Genomic DNA, 18,212 nt, shown 5'->3' with positions numbered 1-18,212 from the left:
GTGTAGATAATTGACACATTAGGGAGTGTAATTAACACTACCAAAATAGTTTAAAAAATTAACTCGGAGCAGTGTTAGTTGTCTAATCCCTCAGTGTTATTTTAACACTGTTTTGTGAGTTAATAAAGGAACTCTGGTAGAGTGTTAAATGTTTAACTATTTTGAAAGTGTTAATTTAACTCTGGAGAGTGTGGAGCTATATAAACTCTCAAAAAGTGTTGAAATCAACTCTGTGGGAGTTAATTCAACACTGGACTTTTTGCTGTGCTCCCTTCGCTTTGAAAATCTACACTCATACTCCACGTTGACAAATTCGGTGCTCTCCGCAAGTATTTGCGTTAAAGTTCATATTGTTTGACCTACCCATATGGATCCTTTAAACAAAGGATGATAGGAAGTGGCACTGTTTTGTGTCCTTTTGAACGCCGCTGTAGAGGGCAGCTCTGAGAAGCTTCACCTCGGACTGATAAAAGCGATGAGTTATCGCCTTGTTTATCCTGCTGTTGAAACTTGGAGTGCATTATCAAAGGAGAAGCCAATGGAAGAGTATTAGAGAGCATATTTTTAAAATCTTGTAAATCTCGTGAATTTATGTCATCGTGACTCGGGGACCTCACCTTGCCCTTCTGGTTTCTATTGGCATTGACCCCCCCCAAGTCACGCAGTCTGTAACTGTGAAGTGGTGTCGCTTCCTCTCTCTCTTTTTTTCTTTCTCCAGCCAGGATTTAGCATGCTGACCCCCTGGCTCTCCGAGAGGTGCTCATGGTCTTCTCAGGCTCTGGGGAGGTGGCCAGAGCATTAGGCCGGGACCCCCTCATCTGCAGCAGTCCCTTTCTAATCAAATAAGGCTGTGAGGGATTGGCTTTAAATGCTGGTGGCCCGGATGTGATGGCGTGTGTGAGATTGACAGGCCGTGATGAGCAGGACGTCGGCAGGGTGAAAATACCATTAATGGTATTGCTCATTTCTCAAAGTGGGGGGTGGGAGGGGGTGGGGGGGGGTGGCCACGCTGTCGGCGGAGTTTTGAAACTTTTCATATTTCTATTGTCTTAAATAGGCAGCGCCTAATGTCCAAACATAATTGTTCCAAGATCAAATGGAATATTTCTAATGAGTTACATTGTTTTCATTGTTACTAATTGTCATTGACATTACGTCTAACAGTGGTTGATTGTTAATGGTTTTAAAGGGTTTCTATTGTTCCCTCATTGCAATGAAGTTGTTTTTTTCTGTCTATCTACAGTTTCCCAGCTGCTGGATTACCACAAGTTGTCTAACCGCTTTCCATGAGATCAGTGGGACTCAGCGCTGCAGTTTTTTCTCAAAAAGCCGGAAGAGTGAGGGAGTACACCGTCTTCAGAATGGATAGACACAGTGTGAATTTGTGTGAATTTTTTCTAATTTGGAGTCTGCACATGAGCCAAAGTTTTCTTTGGATGTTCAATTGTAAAGATTGTGAAGCTTTATCTTGTGTTGGTTTATCCGTTTTCATTTCTTTGAAATCAGTTTGATGTTTGTGATTATTTGCACAAAATATGTTGTTTGTCCATTGCATTCAGAAAACAAACTATTCCATTTAATGTTTATGCAGGCCTTATGTTAGTTTAAGATGGAAAAAAGATCCATTTCATAGCAGTCACCATCTAGAACTAAAACACTTACTTATACTGTAATTTATTATTTGCCACGGGTCTCATAAAAACTGTTGTTGTTTAATATATTGCCTTTGGCTACTTCTGAATGGCCAGAATGTTATTTCTTAGAATACCAGCCTTGATGGTCAGCTGAGGATTATATTTTCAAGTTCACATCTTTTTCTTTTCTTTATCTCTATTAGGAGGCAGATGTAAATATTAATATAATTTATTGAGTTATTTACCTTCATGTTAAATATAGTAAATATGCCTGTCCATTGTTGTAATTCACTTTTAATCAGTGTAAACTGTTGAATTGATATCATGACTGAAATATAACAAAGATGAACACTTGGTGGTGACTCATTTTCTGTCAGTTACTCTCATGAACTTGAATAATTAAGATTCCCTTATTTAGTCTTTGGACAAATGTAAATATAACAAATTAGATTACTAAATCTCAAAGAAATGTGAATATGAGCTGTTGTTAAATCTGCTTGAATGCCCTTGATGTCCCCATAAACGGACATAAACTAAATATTTTTTATAAGAGGAAGCCATCGTCTGTACCCTGCATTATACGAAAGCTATTAATAGCTTTTAGTCAAATAAAGATTAGGTTTTTTGTATTCCAAATGGTTATTTACACCATTAATCTGGCCCCAGGCAGACAATCAACCAGCATGTTCAGGCATATTTAGAAACAGATTTGATGGGAATTAAAATAAAAACTCATAATCATAAACTGTCCTCCGTATTTTCTACAGATTGAAACTGCTAGAATTGTTATCTGGCTTTTCTCCTTTTAGAATGAAGCCATCGTTGATGTTGAAAATTTGGGAGCTGCTTAATATATTAACTCTAAATATATTCTACCTTTTCAAAATCAACAGTTCCAATCATCACTTCTACTTGCAACTTAAAGTTCTTACATTGACTCGCACCACCACGTCACAAGGACGCGTCTGCACTTCCTTCACTGATAGAAGGCGATCCTCCCCAACAAATTGCGGAGGTGTAGTGTGTCAGTCCCGGCTTGACCTGCGTGCTCTCTTGTCCAGCGGCTGTTTGCCGTCCAGGATTCCTGCAGGAATGAAAATAAACTCCAGACACGCCCGGATGCGTCGGCGCGCTGAGAGTCCCGGCAGCGCTGCGCCGGCCGCGCGTTTTGTTTTGGGTCCATTCAGTGGATCCTTTGCAGGTGATGCCAGATGTAGATAAGCGGCCGACGCTGGCTGTCCCGTATCTAGACTTGTAACCGCCGCTGTGACATTTGTCTAAATAACACCAATTTGATCGTTTTTATCAGCCTGGCGTGAGGATTTTATGCGAAATCTGCTGCAGACAGACTTATGGGCTTTTCCAAAAGAAAGCTATAATCACGTGAGGGCCCGAACCGAAGAGACCTCGGCCCATGGCTTTAACGACCTTTGACCCAGGGGCCATCAGTCACTGATCCACTTGGCTCAGAAACTGAGCAGGTCAAAATTTAAGCAGGGCCTTTACCTGAGGCTTTAGTTTGCTAAGGCTCGCAGACAGAACGGAACTTGACAAAATATCTCAATATTAAATTTATAATCTCCCAAAGTATATATGTATCCATTTATTATATGAACTTTAGGCATATAGGCACCGTATAGCTTGATCTTTAGTCTTATATATAAAAGTTGCATTTTAATCTAAATAGCGGAGCTCCACTTCAAGACTCGATTTTTAATTCCCCTTAAAACTGATTTATTTCGCCAACTGTAATGATAAGAAAATATCTTATGATTTACAGAACAAATGGAATATTGCATGCAATAATCAGTTCAATTTTAGGGATTTATTGATAAGATTGGCTATGTCTGTCGTCATAATAAATAATAATAATAATAACTTATTTCCTGGAGAAAACGCGAACAATGCACATCGCTCCTGTTTCATTCATTTACAAGAGTCAATATTGAAACAAATCATGCACATCTACACAATTTGGTTCCTCAGAAACATTGTGACCTTCAGAAGTCCATTTCAGCACAATGTGTTTAAATCCCGTTACACATTCAGCATGTTTCGGCCCGTCCAAGCATTGGCATCATGGTAGAAGGTCTCAAAAACCCATGGTGTCCATCACCAGCTGGGGAACCGGCCGAAGTATCCTTGCGCAAGACGGTGAGCTAAAATGGCTAAACTGAAGGGAATAGTCAGACCTCCCATCCTCCAGTGTGTAACCTGGATGTATCTCCTCGAGTATAATCCGCCCTGGTCCTTTAATTTGTTTTTCTCTGATTAAATGTCACTGAGGTCTGTGCGCGTCCCCTGCAGCGGGTGCGCGCATGGGTGGGTGTGGGGGGGTTACAGGCCGACCTCGAGGAGCCTTCACGTGTCGACGGGACTCGGCACCATGCTGTTCGGTGTGTCCGGTAGCTGAGACGAGAGTGAGATCACATCACTGGCCGAGGAGTTGCCCAGGGAGCCCGACTCGGAGAAAGACACCTGCAGCACGGAACAAAAGGGGTTTAAGAGGGTTTCTTTCGTTTTCTTTACCGATTTACTCTTTGGTGCGAAAAAAAAAACATTCTCAGGTGCCCTTTTTAAAAATGCCAATACAAATCGACTTGTCAAGGCTCGTGAATCCCGCGAGACCTCGTCAGCAAGCGACCCACGTGGAATCTACAAAAAATTGATACACATTTGTGCGCAAGTTCGCATTTTAATAACTGGGAAATCAAAGGCGTAAACATTAAATAATTGTTTCTGTACCCAAGCTGTGTCTTTTAAAGCGAATTATATCTGAATTATTCTTTGCTATGATATAATTGTAACAAAACCTTACATTCCCCTTTGTATCATTTTGAACGAGCTATTTTAAATGTAATATCCCGACTGCCATCGTACCAGCTGTTGGAAAGCGGGCTGGTCCAGGTCGCTCTGCAGGGCAAAGTCGCTGAGAGTCTTCCACGGTGGCTGGTAGGTTTGGACCTCCACAGGATTCCCCTGCACGGTGTTGTCGTGCCGGATTGGACTACCTGCCACCAGAGGTGTGCCTTTCAGTCCCTGCAGATTCTACAAGAGCACCGAAGCAGTTAGTTCCACCCAGATATTGACCACGCAATACATTATGCTGGTGAGCCCTAACGATGTAAATAATATATTTTTGTTTATCAATCAAAAGGAACAAAAAGCCATTTTTGAGCAACAACCAGAAAACGTGCAAGAAAATTGTTATTTTCATGATCATTTTTGACTTCTCTGTAAGAATGCACATTCGCTTCTAATGAGCCTGGTCTAAATCTAATCTAAATGTTGCAAAAAATAAAATGATACATTTGGTTTAAGGTGGTCTGTTGTGAAACATGCAATTAATATTCAATTCTTAAAAGATGTCAGCTCAACATTCTTACTAAATTGACAATGATCGTCTGATACATTCTCAGTTCTCGTTCTCAATAGTCAGTATAACATATGTTTATGTATCAGTGTTTTCTATCCGGCAGTATTTCCATTTAACAACTTATTTTTTTATTTTATGAAGATAATAACGTTGCACATGAACATTATCTCATTATCGTTTATACAGACCGTTGATTTTTTTTTTAATTAGAGGACAATTTAGTTTTAGGGAGCAATATATTGAGTAAGATAAAAACTAATAAGGTGTGGCGAATTCAGAAAGTAGTGTAATATAATAATGCATCCTTATCTTTTTTTTGAAAATATAAAAGACAACATCACCCACGGTTTTCTCGCTGTGTTGCTGTGTTTGGAGCTGCTTCATCAGGATGGACCTCTTCTTGTCTTTGCAGCGCTTGTTCTGGAACCAGACGCGGATCACCCTCGGGCTCAGGCCGGTCATCTCCACCAGCTGCTCCTTCATCAGGGCGTCCGGTCGCGGGTTGGCGTTGTAGCAGGTCCGCAGGGTGTGGAGCTGCTTCTCGTTCAGCACGGTCCGGATCCGAGTGGTCTTCTCGGACTGCTTGTGGACGTGGCTGCGGTGATGAGGAGGATGTCGGACAGAAACTGGTTCTGGAAAAAGGGGGGTGGGGGGGTGTTGAATTAGAATCTTAAAAATAAATAGGAAAAAAAATGGTTGATGCCTGAGAAATTAAAGCGACAATAGCTTGGACTTAAAAACACCCAAATCTGTCTGTATGAAATTAAAAAACATTAAATTATACCCACAAAAATATTAGGGGTCTGTACGTCTTTGCCGCCATATAAAACTCCAGACTAAACAATACATTTTCAAAAATTATATTTAATATTTTTATTTTAAGCTTATACGCGCACACACACTATTGTTATTATTCAGTCGATTGCTTAGAATTTGCCTGTGAAATATAAAAAAAAAAAAAGGAAAATACATTTGAAAGTCTAGATTAACTCAATATCACTGCTAATAAATATCCTTACAATCATACTAATCATAATAACAGCTCACTTGGTGTACCGTACCTGAGATGTGCAGCTGTCTGCTGTGGATGTTCCCCGGGCTGAGCGGGCTCCCTGCAGAGGCCCGCTCCGCCAGCGAGCCGTGATCGGCCCGACACACCAGCTCGTCGTCCCGCAGAGAGAACTCGTCCCCCGGTAGGAGGTGGCGACTGCACACCGAGCACCGAAAACACTCCACGTGATACACATTGTCCCGAGCTCTCATCACCAGGTCGCTGCTGCAGAAGCCCATGTTACACTTTGCACATTTGATGCCAAACAACCTGAAAAGGAGCACGGAGACTACGTTGGTCTCATGCGGTACCTCGTATAATGTTGCGGGCTGAACGAATCTGACGTTGATCTCATTTCTTGTTTCAATCAAACAGAAACGCTACAAAGTTATAGCGCGAATGGCTTCAGTGCAAATCTCATTCAAGGTCTGTAGGTCATGCCGCACACTTCTGCGCACTTTCATTCACACCGTGCGCATTTGTCTTTCAAGTGGAAATTGTTTTTATGAGAACGTTATTTATCTCAGCTCAGGAGCCCGTTTTCTACACGTTTTCTTATTACCAACCCAAACCCAAATCAAGGAGAGTAAACAAAAAAACAATCCTGAAAACTGTTGCACTCTACCTTGCGTAATCTCTTTTACAATACGTCTTTCCGTCTCGGACGAAGCAAGTGCAGGTCTCGTCCAGGTACTGGCTGCACTCTGCACACTTGAGGCAGGCTGCGTGCCATTCCAGGTCCGGGGAGACTCTCAGGATGTACTGGTCGTGTATCTGACTTCCACAGCCCACACACATCGCGAATCCCGATTTCTCTGCGTGAGGAGTGGAACGCATTAATGCAATGCTGCGCGCGGTCTTTTAATCCCCCATGACATCCCCGTTAACCCCCCCCTTCGCCCCGAGGAGGGGCGAAGGGGGGGGTTAAATTATACCCACATTTTACAACAAACATAAAGGGTTCTTCCAAGAATATTACAAACCTGTTAGAAAGAGGTTACGGGAGATTAAAAAAAGGAAACCCGCGACAATCGCAGCACAGATACAACACATTCAAAGGGATATTAGCCCAAGAATATGTATATATTAGTGAACTCTTCGTGGGACAGTTGATCACACCGTACATTATTATGTGGGGATTTAAAAAAATGAATCGAGCAATGAATCACCAATTGCTAGAGGCTACACACCGAGTACATAAAAGGAAATGAAAACCTCTCAACAAACCCCGGAATGACAAAAAAAAGTAGCAAAGAGAGAAAGAACTTACTTTTGGAATGATCCCCCATATCATCCAAGAAAGAAGAATTGAGCAGGATATCCACCATGCAGGAGGAGTAGCCCGGTGCAAGCCGATAGATGGAAGAGAGGAGCGCTAGAGGAGACCGTCCCTGGCTGGATGATAAACTTGTATTCCTCCACCGAGAGGGGAGAGAAAACAAAGATCCTCGACCAGTGACGTCTGCAGACCTGGACCTCTGTTGGTCCGGGGGAGAGGGAGCCATGCAAATCTCTTGGACCCCTGCTTCTTCTTTTTTTTGACTTTGGATTGGCTCTGGGATTTTTTTTCCTAATTGTTTTTTTTGTTCCACAGCGCTGCTGTCTCTATTTCCTTAAACGAAAGCCATTTCTCTGTTAACATGTAGAGTAATTGGGAAGCTATTCTAAGTCAGCTTTGCCGTTGTTATTTATTTTCCCATACAATAATATTTACCTATGGGCTAAAATTGTTTAGCATAAGCTTAGCCGTGTCAATATTCTTATTACGGGGGATTATGTGTTTTGGTTTCTTTTATGTAAACAATAATATATTGTTGGATTCCAAGCTAAATTCAGAGTTGAACATGTACAATGTTTGGTATTGCTGTTCATGATTTTGTTACATAAAATTAAGTCATGAAGTATGAAAATTATACTATACTATTATTTCTGGTATAATAATAATAACTCTTATTGGTGACATTGGTGAACAACGGTTGTTATTACCTACTGATTGGTTTGTCTAGTAAGTATTTTGTGTTAATACGAATTTTTATGAATTTAACTTAATGCTGTTTAAATTGAATAACCAACAGTCTCGGGTACTGTAGAGAGCCCTCTACTGGATAAAATATCTCGCACAGATCCCCCCAGCGGTCAATAAACTCCACACTATTTGAGATCTGGAAATATTTTCTTTTCTTTTTTAAATGGAGAGCCCTGGCCACAATAATGAAAGGCTGTAAGGAGCAGGAGCCGGATCAGTTCCTCTACCATCACACACACTTAATAGCTATACTAGCTGTTCAACTTCAATATAATAAATAGTATCTTACTACACAGAAAAATATTGTCCCATATTGGATTTTTGTTGTTGTAAGCATTTGCAACTAATTTCAGGGTTATACTATTCAACATGATTTATCAAATGTATTATTGTTGGTGTACGCGGTGTACGTGGTATGTACGCCTTTGAAGATGCATAATTGTCAGGAATCAGGAAATCAGGATCAGGAAACATTTATTTGCCAAAATATGTCAAACATACAAGGAATTTGTCTTGGCGGTTAGTGCGCGACAGTAGACAGACAAGACAACAGTGCACAAGTAATAAAATAAAGTGGAATGAAATGCTAATGCAATGGGTTAGTACAATAAGGCTAGGCTATGGGTTAGTATAAAACAAGGGAATAAAGTTAAAATTTTTAAATATTAGAAAGTTAAAAAGAAAAATATTAAGCATAAAGTGCACTAACGAACAAGTAACAGACAAGAGACAAAGTGACGAGTGACGACAAATCAATACCTTATTTAGGGTGAAATCGAACCAAATATTAATCCTATAGACCATGTTACGAATCTTACATATCGTGAATGCGCCCATGTGTTATAATAAAACGTCAACTCTGTTGTTTAAAAAAAGAAGCGTTGCAGCTGTTTGAGAGATAACGGAGAGTGACCGGAAGTCGTCACCTTCCACCTCGCGAGAACTCAAAGCCTACGTCACGTTACCTTTGACATAGATTTGTTTCTGCACCTGAGAAGCACGCAGCCAGAAGGGTCCAAGATGAACAGAGCTTTCAACAAAACAAGTCTGAAACAGCTGGTAAGAGCGTGACAGTTACAACTCGACAGCGCAGACAGATGTTGCACTGATGCGTCCTCGCGTAACGTTAGCTCGGTGGTTTGTTGGTTTTAGCTGCAGCTGCTAGCTTGCTAGCTAACGTTAACTTAGATGCGTGCTCCTCTGGCTAGCCGTGGTGTCGTTTTATGAATTCCTCTGCGATTACGTTTTGTGAATTACGTCGACCAACACTTGTATACATATTGTCATGTTGCAAGAATATGGTTAGGTCTGCGTTTGTCTTTCGTTCGAGCTTGCTGGTGTTAGCACAGCTAGCCTAGCATTTATGCAACCAACGTTAACAGCAGTTACGAAACTCATTGACGCAGCGGATGATACTAAAATATTCCCCGACGAACCGCTTCTCCCGTGGGACGTGTAGCAGTGACGTCATAGGATCCAATAACTCATCAAGTAACGTAGCGTGTGAGATCTGCTGTTGTTTGTTTGACTGGATTGAAACGACCTTCAGAAAGTGCCGTGGTCCAGTGCTGTCCAGATGAAGCTGTTTCCCTCTGACCAAAGGTCGTAGCCTGCTGTTGCCCTCGAGCAATGAGGATTTGCACCAACCCAACTCTCTAAATCCTAGAAAAAACACTGTACACACTTGGGACATATTGCAATACAAACAAATAGAGGCACTGCTCACACATCATTGATCAGGTGTAAAAAATGACGGGGAAATACATATATTTCTTAGTCATTTATTTATTATTGGATTATATTTTCAATTTAGCAAAAACTAATTTAAGAAAAACAGGATGGCAGTGAGTGATACCGTGACAAGCTCTGGTCTTCCTGCCAATTTATACAACATTGAATGTTATAAGAATTGTCATAATCTGACACAAGGGTTAAAAAAACACCAGATTGTTGGTTTTACTGGTCCATAAGTCTATTTGATACTGAAATGTGGACATTTTCTCCTACAGACTGGTGTCCTCCAAAGGTTTCAAAGCACCTTGGTGGTTGCAGAGCACAACAATGAAAAGTTGACCCCTATTACACTCAATGCCATCACTGCTGCCAGTAAGCTGGGTGGAGATGTGTCCTGTCTTGTTGCTGGAACAAACTGTGCACAGGTAGGCAGAACTTTTTAGATTCAACTGTTATTTTGGCAATTTTGTACTGCATATGGCTAATATAGATAAATAAAAACACCGTATGAATGTATACAATGCATTCTTAATGTAAATGGAGCAATATGTCTAATAGAAGAACCTCCGTTGTTTTTGTTTTCTCAGGTTGTAGAGCAAATCAGAAAAGTACAAGGCGTGAATAAGGTTCTGGTTGCTCAACATGATTCTTACAAAGGTTCCCTGCCAGGTATGTGACACTCAAGATAATTGACGCCTTTTGTAATAGAACTTAACCAGCAACAAGGAACTGTATATTTGCACAGTCCTACATATATTCACAGCTGATTCATGTAGTGCTCAAGGAAGCATTGGAGGTTTGTATGTGTGCTGTGTTCAAGTTGTCTAGAACTAGCTTAGCAAAAACCATGCATGACTTTTTATTTTTTTTATTGTTTGCCTCAGAGGAGCTGACTCCACTTATCCTGGAAACTCAAAAGCAATTCAAATTCACTCACATCTGTGCTGGTGCATCTGCCTTTGGAAAGGTAAGTAATGGAGAGGGAGTCCTGCACAAATTGCAGATGTTGGAATTGCAACCTTATGTTTTCACTACATAATTGTTGCCATAATCTTGGCAATACCTTGTTTTATAGTGCATTTTGACTTTTGTAACTATTTAAGAGATTGCAGATTATTTAGCATCTTATTTGGGTATTAACATGATACCAATATTCAATTTGCTGAGCAGAATTATTGTCAGTTTTTTTTATTGCGACACCCCCAGTCACAGTATAGTATGTCATACTATACATACAATACTCTATGACAAACTTTTCTCAATTTCATAGTGAAGTATAGAAAGTTATAGTAAATCAAAAAGTCATTGTAACACATAAAAAGTCATAGTATAGTATCCTTACATAAATAAAATATTAATTAATTAATTTAGTCATGGCCTGGTTTTTAAATTAAGGTTAATCTTTGCATTTTTAATTCCCCCAGAACCTGCTTCCCAGAGTGGCTGCCAAGTTGGATGTATCTCCAGTGTCAGATATTATTGAGATAAAGTCTCCGGACACTTTTGTCAGAACAATCTATGCTGGTAAGCGTTTTTTTTTCTTCCCCTTATGATAAAGTAACCAATCTTTACGTCAGAAGATGTCTTGAATCATGGTACCTGGATAAAGTACAACTTTGATGTGCAGATAAACACAGCTGATTTTTTGCAACCGGAATGTTGACTTGGAAGTTTATAGTAAAAATGTATCTCTTCTTTTCAAATATGACAAGTTAATCATATTTTGATTGTGTAGGAAATGCTCTCAGCACGGTGAAATGTAACGAGTCGGTCAAGATCGTCACGGTCAGAGGCACGTCCTTTGAGGCGGCTCCCACCGAGGGAGGAAGTGCTGCATCAGAAGACGGTACGGTAGCTTACAGATTCATCCAAAAAGCTCAGACCGTGTATGCAAAGAAATGACTTGATGTATTATTGTTGTTGTTTTTCATCATAACAAAAAAGATCAATATACATTTAACAAAAAACAACCACAAAAGTTATTTTTTCTTCATTTTAATGCAATGATCATCATTGTTGTTTTTGGTCCTCATTACTTGGCTGTAGTTGGTTCTTCTTCTCCTGCTGGAGTGTCTGAGTGGCTGGAACAGATTCTGACAAAGAGCGACCGCCCAGATCTGACCAGCGCTAAGGTCGTGGTGTCAGGAGGTGAGACCTCTTTCGTCTTCTGAATTACAACTTGTGGCCAACACAATGCTACCTTTCGTGTGTGTTGTTGTCTTTTGTTGTGAATTATTTTGTGTGCTCTGTCAGTTCTCCTTTGCTAGGTGGTATAGTGGTGTTTTCTCTTCGTAGGAAGAGGCTTGAAGAGTGGAGAAAACTTCCAGCTGCTTTATGACCTTGCAGACAAGATGAATGCTGCAGGTAAAATGGAATTTCATTTTCTTTTTCATTAATCTATTTTTAATTTGTATTTATACTCATGAAGAGTTCAAATTGCATGTATTATTTTTGTAGTTGGTGCATCCAGAGCAGCAGTGGATGCTGGTTATGTCCCCAATGACATGCAGGTTGGACAGACAGGTAAGATAGTAGCACCTGTAAGTTATTTGTTTTTCTGAAGTGAATGACTAATGAAATATTTTTTTTAAAGCATTGTTTAACGGCAGGAAACACTTTGACTCGGATCAGAGTGGACAGGTCTGTCACGTTTGACAAATACCTGTTTACGATTACACCGAATGGTTGCAATCCAGTATGATACGGTTAGCTGCTCGGCCGTTTCTAAAAAGGTTAACTTCCCATTATGGGATTCGGCCGGGTTACCTCAGCTGTAATTATCCACACATTAGCCTCGGTAAAATGTACTCGATGGCACATTTGGAGCCTAAATGATTTAGCTGTTCCATTAAAGCCGAGTGCACTTTATGTCTGGGCATCGCATCCGGCGAGGACTGATGGTCCAAATTAGATTTTCCAAATGTTATGACTAGCTTGTTGAATTTGGCTAAGTTGATTTAAATATGAGATATATTTTTATTATGTTGTGTACTATGTAATATGTATATTATGTAATATTTAGTATGTATACATGTAAAATATTCTTGTCTGCTGATTTATTTTCTATTTATCGTTTCAAAATGTAGTGGAAACATCAGAATGGGTGTAGTTCTAAAATGCTGGTCACTTACCATCTTCACTAGTGAAGTGATGATTCAGATATGAATTTATTGACTTTCCACAGACATGCAAATCTTTTTTCAGAGTTTTATTTTGTTAAAAAAAAGACAAGTCAGCGGTCTGCTCGTAGGTACACGCCCTTGGAAGGCCTGAGATTCTACATTGACAGTTGAGTAACACTTTGTCCGGTGGTCTTCTGTTCGTGCCCTCAGGAGCTGTACATTGCTGTTGGCATCTCTGGAGCTATTCAGCACCTGGCTGGAATGAAAGATAGCAAGGTAAAGTCAGTGCAGAAACCTTAACAGGCCCTCCTCTTTCTGGAATACAATTTTCCACTCTGTTTCATGGCAGCCGTAGCTTAGAGTTTAGTCAGACATATGGCAGAATTTGTAAAAATGGCAGTTGCTTTGCTCAAAGAGAAGGAGAAACTACAAACATAACTCTGGTTGACAAACCCTTTGATATCATGTTTGGATACTTCTGTGTTTGTTTGCAATTAACAACTAAGTATCAGTGTCCTAAATTGTACCATTTTTTTTGATATTTTGCATTTAAGCATAATTGTTTTTCTGTTGATTGAATGATCATAGTTTTAAGCAAAAGACACTGGCAGTCAATCGTCTTTTACGGTTTGTTCATTGGGGCTCCACATTTTCTATTTTTCTATTCAGGTTATCGTTGCTATCAACAAGGACCCGGAGGCTCCGATTTTCCAGGTGGCTGACTACGGCCTGGTCGCTGATCTGTTTAAGGTAGGTGGTTGGTAATGTTATGTCACCACGGCCGTAAATTAGGAAACAACCATCGTTCACCATCTGCTGGACTTTGGGGTTGAGTCAGAGTCTAACATCTGCTCTCTCACTGATACATTTTGCAAGATGCCTGTTGAATTTTTAAGTTCTTAAATTAATCAAAGGACAGTTGTGGCTGAGCTTGCCGCGAAGAAAGAAACACAATAACACATCAAAACATATAAAAAGTGATTTACGGGTCACTCGAAAGTGGCTTCACTCTTGTATTGAGCTTCTACTTTCCAGGATTCTTACACGCTTAGTTGCTTTCTTGTTTCCAGCTGGTACTTGAGGAGAGCGAGCCAGGACTGTTGGCACAACTCACACTCCAGTCCAGGCTAGTAGATCATAGTTTCACATGTTTTATTTAGCTCCTTCTGAGCAGCCCAGGTGTCCTAAAAAATTAGTAATAATAGCTAGTGGCAATAGAGTTGTGACCTGCAGGGTGAGATCACCTTACATGTGATGAGTCCTCGGATAGCTGATTAAATGGATGGGCTTTCTACTTTACCCCAGAAAGGACAATTGATACCTCGCGACAAATTTGGGTTGTGACTGATAATTCAGTTCTAAAGTGGCTGGGCCCCCAAGGATTGCCATCTGAATGACTTATAATATATCTTCTTCAAAACTACACACACTGGCATTACCAGTGTGTTTATGGCCTTGATGCCTCTCCTTTTAAAATCTTGTTCAGTCAACATTCTCATTTAAACAAACCAGCATGCGTGATGGTATGAAATGTAAATGTTAAATATTGTATTCTAAAGTCTCCGTACTGTGTTCTCAGGCGGTTCCCGAGATGACCAAAGCACTGGACAAGTGATAGAGACCACCGGGTCCCTCAGTCGCTGCCTCAACAAATACATGAAGCACTAATCCCCTACATCAGCGATTACCAAAGTGTGGGCCGCGAAGGTACTGCAGGTGGGCCGCGAGAGGTCATTTACAATAAATAAATGAAAAGTTTTTAATTTTCAATTTTGAAAAAATTAATATAAAAACATGTATGATGCGGCACATTAGTTATGTGAAACATTAATTGATGAAGCACAAACAATTTAAACAAACAGATTGTTGATCCATACTGGTTGTACACGGCGCTCAAGGCGCTCTGCCAAACATGCCAAAGCTCGTCTACGACGGCGAGATGCTGAGCGGCGCTCAAGCGCGTGAGATATGGAGCTGCTTTCAGGGCACGTCGGAGAAACAAAGCTGTCGTTCTCGCCGAACACATAATGAGATTAAAGAGCGAGAGACGGTTCCCTTTTCTCTACAGTAGATGAAACATCTTAACGGGGAAAATAAGTTATTCTAAAAGCAGCCGAAGATTTAAGGCGTGGATGGCGAGGGGGGCGGCGGGAGCGGACGCACCTCGCAGCATCGATCGTACCCTGAAAGCACCGTCTCCACCTTACTGTCAGAAAGAAAAACAGCGAGCGCGTAGAAAACCCCTTCGAGCGCGAGCAGAGATTCTCCTCGCGAGCAACGAAGTTCACTTTTCGCAAGCGAGCAAATACCTCGCGGAGACGGACTTTTGCTCGCGGATGTTTGATTTTGGTTAAATTCTTAAGGTCATTTAATCATTATGTTTTGATCAGAGTTGTGATTAAAGGTTTGGGTGGGCCGCGAAAGATTTTCGGATTTCAAATTGGGCCGTGGCATTCTTGAGTTTGGGAACCGCTGGTCTACATATTCTGACTGGAAATGGAAGATCTAATGGAATGCCAGTTTCTCTAATTCAAGTACATTTATACGTACCTGGTGGCGGTGTTATTTCTTTAGCCATGTGGGAATTTGTATTTCATTTTCAGGCATCTCTGTGAAGGCCTGACTGGTCTCTAACCTGGTTGGTTGTATGTTGCTCTTTACACCTCTCAAAGTTCGCACTATACTAGGAAAAATATGTATTAGATCAAAATCTTGAATGTTCATTTACTTTAACATTTTAGTTAAACCCACTCCAATAAATTCAGTATGCGTGGGACATCATTTAGTAAGTTTAGCAAAAATCTTAAACCATTCCAGTAATTACACCTCGATAAAAAGTCTGCCACACTCTACAGATACAAAATGTAACATTGCTTATATAGAAAGAGAAAGATTGGAAATAAGTTGCGACTGATCCAATGTACCCTGCAGCAGTCCCATCGAGAAGGACCGTTATTGTGAGTTTAGTTTCTTTTGGTAAAATGTTTCAGAAAAAGTGTCAATTCCTGATAACAAATTAGCTTTCTCAAGTCTGCGTTTGTGCTCATCCTCTCGCGTTTATGTGCCGGCGGTTCCCGACAACAGTCCTGGGACGTCCACGTCTTCTACGTCTCTGCCAGCCGGTTGACCGGGACGTCGACCGGCTCCATCATCCTGTACTTCTCCTCCAGGAGGGCTCTTCGCCCTGCAGGTGGATGAGCGGCTTGGAGTGCAGCCCGACCCTGCTCTCCTGGTTCCTCTTGTTAAAGATGTTCACCCGGTGCTCGGGGCTGGCCTTGGCCGAACCCGCCGGGCTCGACAGCAGCTCCTGCATCACAGCGCAGGGGCCCCCCCGCTGGGCCTGAGCGCTGCCCAGCGCCAGCGTGCTGCTGTACGGCAGCGGGTAGCACTGCTGGTCGCTGTAGTCCGTGGAGGTGGAGGCCTCGCGCACCGTAGAGCTGCCTTCCGTGGTGAGCCCAGCGTGTGGCTGCTGATGCTGTGCTGCCGGACGCTGAAGCTGCTGCGGGACGCCGGCGCGGCGGACGCCTCGCTGGCGGAGCTGCCGGTGCGCCACAGGCGACCGCACGACACTGCGTCCGCGCTCACCAGAGAGGAGGGAAGCTGGCTGGAGTTGTTGGGCAGGTGCACGTCTATGGCCGCTGTGGTGATGAGGACTTGCGCGGGGTCTCAGATCCCCATGTCTACAAGAGCAAAGCACAGTGCTGTGAGACTATGGAAGCGCGCCGTGGGAAAGGGGGACGGCGTCCATGCTCACCGCTGCTCGGCTCACTGTAGTACTGGCTGATGTATTTGTTCATGTCATCCTGACCGTGGTGAACTGAAGAGGAGTTAAAGAAGGGGACATGCGCCGTTATTTGTCTCAGAGGCGAGTCCAATGTTTGACAAGATACACAAGAGAAAAAGGGGAAACAATACTTCCTTTAGTGTATTTACTTCATGCATTATTTTACACAATATACTTTAGTTGTTAATTATATCTCCCCCCAATCAACCCTCCATAAGTGGGGGTTGATTTGTAAACATAATCAATAATAATATAACACTGGTGATATACATCATAGATATATCATATATATATATATATATCATATATCATGATATACATATAGAATGTCTTCATGTGAGAGATTATAATTAATGACAAATTCTCTTATCTTAGAAAGGTTCTGACTGTACAACTATTCAGAATGTTGTATTAAACAATTGAATACATGTTTGTCTACTTCTTAAAATTGCCAAAGAGGGGGGACGTCTTGCAACCTAATTTTAGAGATGCAGTTAATTCATATTTTTGTTTTAGTTCATTTAAATAATAATCGCTGCCTGATCTTGGAAAGCTGAAGAGACCGAGGAGCGTGTCTTATTCAACAATAGTGGACATGATGTACTAAAGCTTAGATTCTCCCCGATGATAGAGAGAGCTCACTGATGCAATGACGTTGGGGGTTTCATATGATTACCTGCAGCCCCCCCGGGCTTTCTTGCATTGACTGGGCCGTGGTGGTCGGAGGTCCCGGAGGCCAACCCGTCCACCTCCTGGAAACTGCTCTGTTTGCCCCACATGTGGTGGATTTGCATGGCTGCTTCCCGCTCCGCTACCAGATCCAGGTCCTGCTGGGCCAGGTGGGCTCTCAGCTGCCGGATCTCAAACTGGAATGAAAAAAAGATGAATCTTATAAAAACACAGAAAAACTCATATTCTACTCACTTATACCTCGTTTACTATTTTCCAATTTAGTAGATCAGGAATCAGGATCAGGAATCAGGAAACATTTATTAGCCAAAATATGTCAAACATACAAGGAATTTGTCTTGGCGGTTAGTGCGCGACAGTAGAGAGACAAGACAACAGTGCACAAGTAATAAAATAAAGTGGAATGAAATGCTAATGCAATGGGTTAGTAGAATAAGGCTATGGGTTAGTATAAAACAAGGGAATAAAGTTAAAAAAATGTAAATATTAAAAAGTTAAAAAGAAAAATATTAAGCATAAAGTGCACTAACGAACAAGTAACAGACAAGAGACAAAGTGACAAGTGACAAAGTGATGAATGACAGTTAAAGTGGCATGTGCAGTATGAGGGGGAGTGACCGGTGGAGTGTTATAGTCAGTTAGTGGAGGACCGGGCTCTGTTGATGAGCCCGACTGCCGACGGGGAGAAACTGTTCGTGTGGCGGGAGGTCTTAGTCCTGATGGACCTCAGCCTCCTGCCAGATGGAAGGGGCACAAACAGGTTTTGTCCGGGGTGAGAGGGGTCGGCCGCGAGAG

The 18,212-nt window shown here is 41.6% G+C and overlaps 2 protein-coding genes across 6 annotated transcripts; one reads left to right on the top strand and one right to left on the bottom strand.

Moving 5' to 3' along the window:
- Positions 1-3,444: 3,444 nt before the first annotated feature.
- On the bottom strand, positions 3,445-7,588 carry LOC120812170 (insulin gene enhancer protein ISL-2A-like). 3 transcript variants are annotated; one of them, XM_078097931.1, is made up of 6 exons: positions 7,332-7,588; positions 6,687-6,876; positions 6,072-6,286; positions 5,356-5,642; positions 4,515-4,682; positions 3,445-4,112 (listed from the first exon to the last, which is right to left on the bottom strand). In XM_078097931.1, the coding sequence occupies exons 1-6, from the start codon at positions 7,564-7,566 to the stop codon at positions 3,996-3,998; spliced, it is 1,212 nt and encodes a 403-aa protein (XP_077954057.1). In that variant the 5' UTR covers positions 7,567-7,588; the 3' UTR covers positions 3,445-3,995. The 3 variants fall into 3 exon arrangements, with proteins under 3 accessions (XP_077954057.1, XP_040023898.2, XP_040023897.2); XM_040167964.2 differs by having other exon boundaries at positions 4,515-4,645; positions 6,072-6,331; positions 7,332-7,573; XM_040167963.2 differs by having other exon boundaries at positions 6,072-6,331; positions 7,332-7,571.
- Positions 7,589-8,982: 1,394 nt separating this feature from the next.
- On the top strand, positions 8,983-17,924 carry LOC120812327 (electron transfer flavoprotein subunit alpha, mitochondrial-like). 3 transcript variants are annotated; one of them, XM_078097933.1, is made up of 13 exons: positions 8,983-9,146; positions 10,097-10,246; positions 10,409-10,490; positions 10,706-10,788; positions 11,246-11,345; positions 11,557-11,667; positions 11,868-11,969; positions 12,117-12,185; positions 12,279-12,361; positions 13,154-13,219; positions 13,613-13,693; positions 14,523-14,650; positions 16,028-17,924. In XM_078097933.1, the coding sequence occupies exons 1-12, from the start codon at positions 9,108-9,110 to the stop codon at positions 14,556-14,558; spliced, it is 1,002 nt and encodes a 333-aa protein (XP_077954059.1). In that variant the 5' UTR covers positions 8,983-9,107; the 3' UTR covers positions 14,559-14,650; positions 16,028-17,924. The 3 variants fall into 3 exon arrangements, with proteins under 3 accessions (XP_077954059.1, XP_077954060.1, XP_077954058.1); XM_078097934.1 differs by having other exon boundaries at positions 14,523-14,659; XM_078097932.1 differs by lacking the exons at positions 14,523-14,650; positions 16,028-17,924 and adding an exon at positions 14,014-14,226.
- Positions 17,925-18,212: the final 288 nt, after the last annotated feature.

The sequence above is a fragment of the Gasterosteus aculeatus genome, chromosome Y (genome assembly GCF_964276395.1).
Source record: "Gasterosteus aculeatus chromosome Y, fGasAcu3.hap1.1, whole genome shotgun sequence".
NCBI classification, from domain to species: domain Eukaryota; kingdom Metazoa; phylum Chordata; class Actinopteri; order Perciformes; family Gasterosteidae; genus Gasterosteus; species Gasterosteus aculeatus.
Note: the sequence above shows the minus strand (reverse complement) of the source record. Positions and strands in the feature narration are given on the sequence as shown.

Excerpts from the sequence above, each read along its gene's own strand:
- LOC120812170 (XM_040167963.2), bottom strand. The coding sequence starts at position 7,566 with ATGGCTCCCTCTCCCCCGGACCAACAGAGGTCCAGGTCTGCAGACGTC. Across the intron at positions 6,877-7,331 it reads TATGGGGGATCATTCCAAAA|AGAAATCGGGATTCGCGATG; the intron begins GTAAGTTCTTTC and ends CTCCTCACGCAG. Across the intron at positions 4,113-4,514 it reads AGCCCGCTTTCCAACAGCTG|GTGTCTTTCTCCGAGTCGGG; the intron begins GTACGATGGCAG and ends TCCGTGCTGCAG.
- LOC120812327 (XM_078097932.1), top strand. The coding sequence starts at position 9,108 with ATGAACAGAGCTTTCAACAAAACAAGTCTGAAACAGCTG. Across the intron at positions 11,668-11,867 it reads AAGTGCTGCATCAGAAGACG|TTGGTTCTTCTTCTCCTGCT; the intron begins GTACGGTAGCTT and ends ACTTGGCTGTAG. Across the intron at positions 13,220-13,612 it reads CTGGAATGAAAGATAGCAAG|GTTATCGTTGCTATCAACAA; the intron begins GTAAAGTCAGTG and ends TTTTCTATTCAG.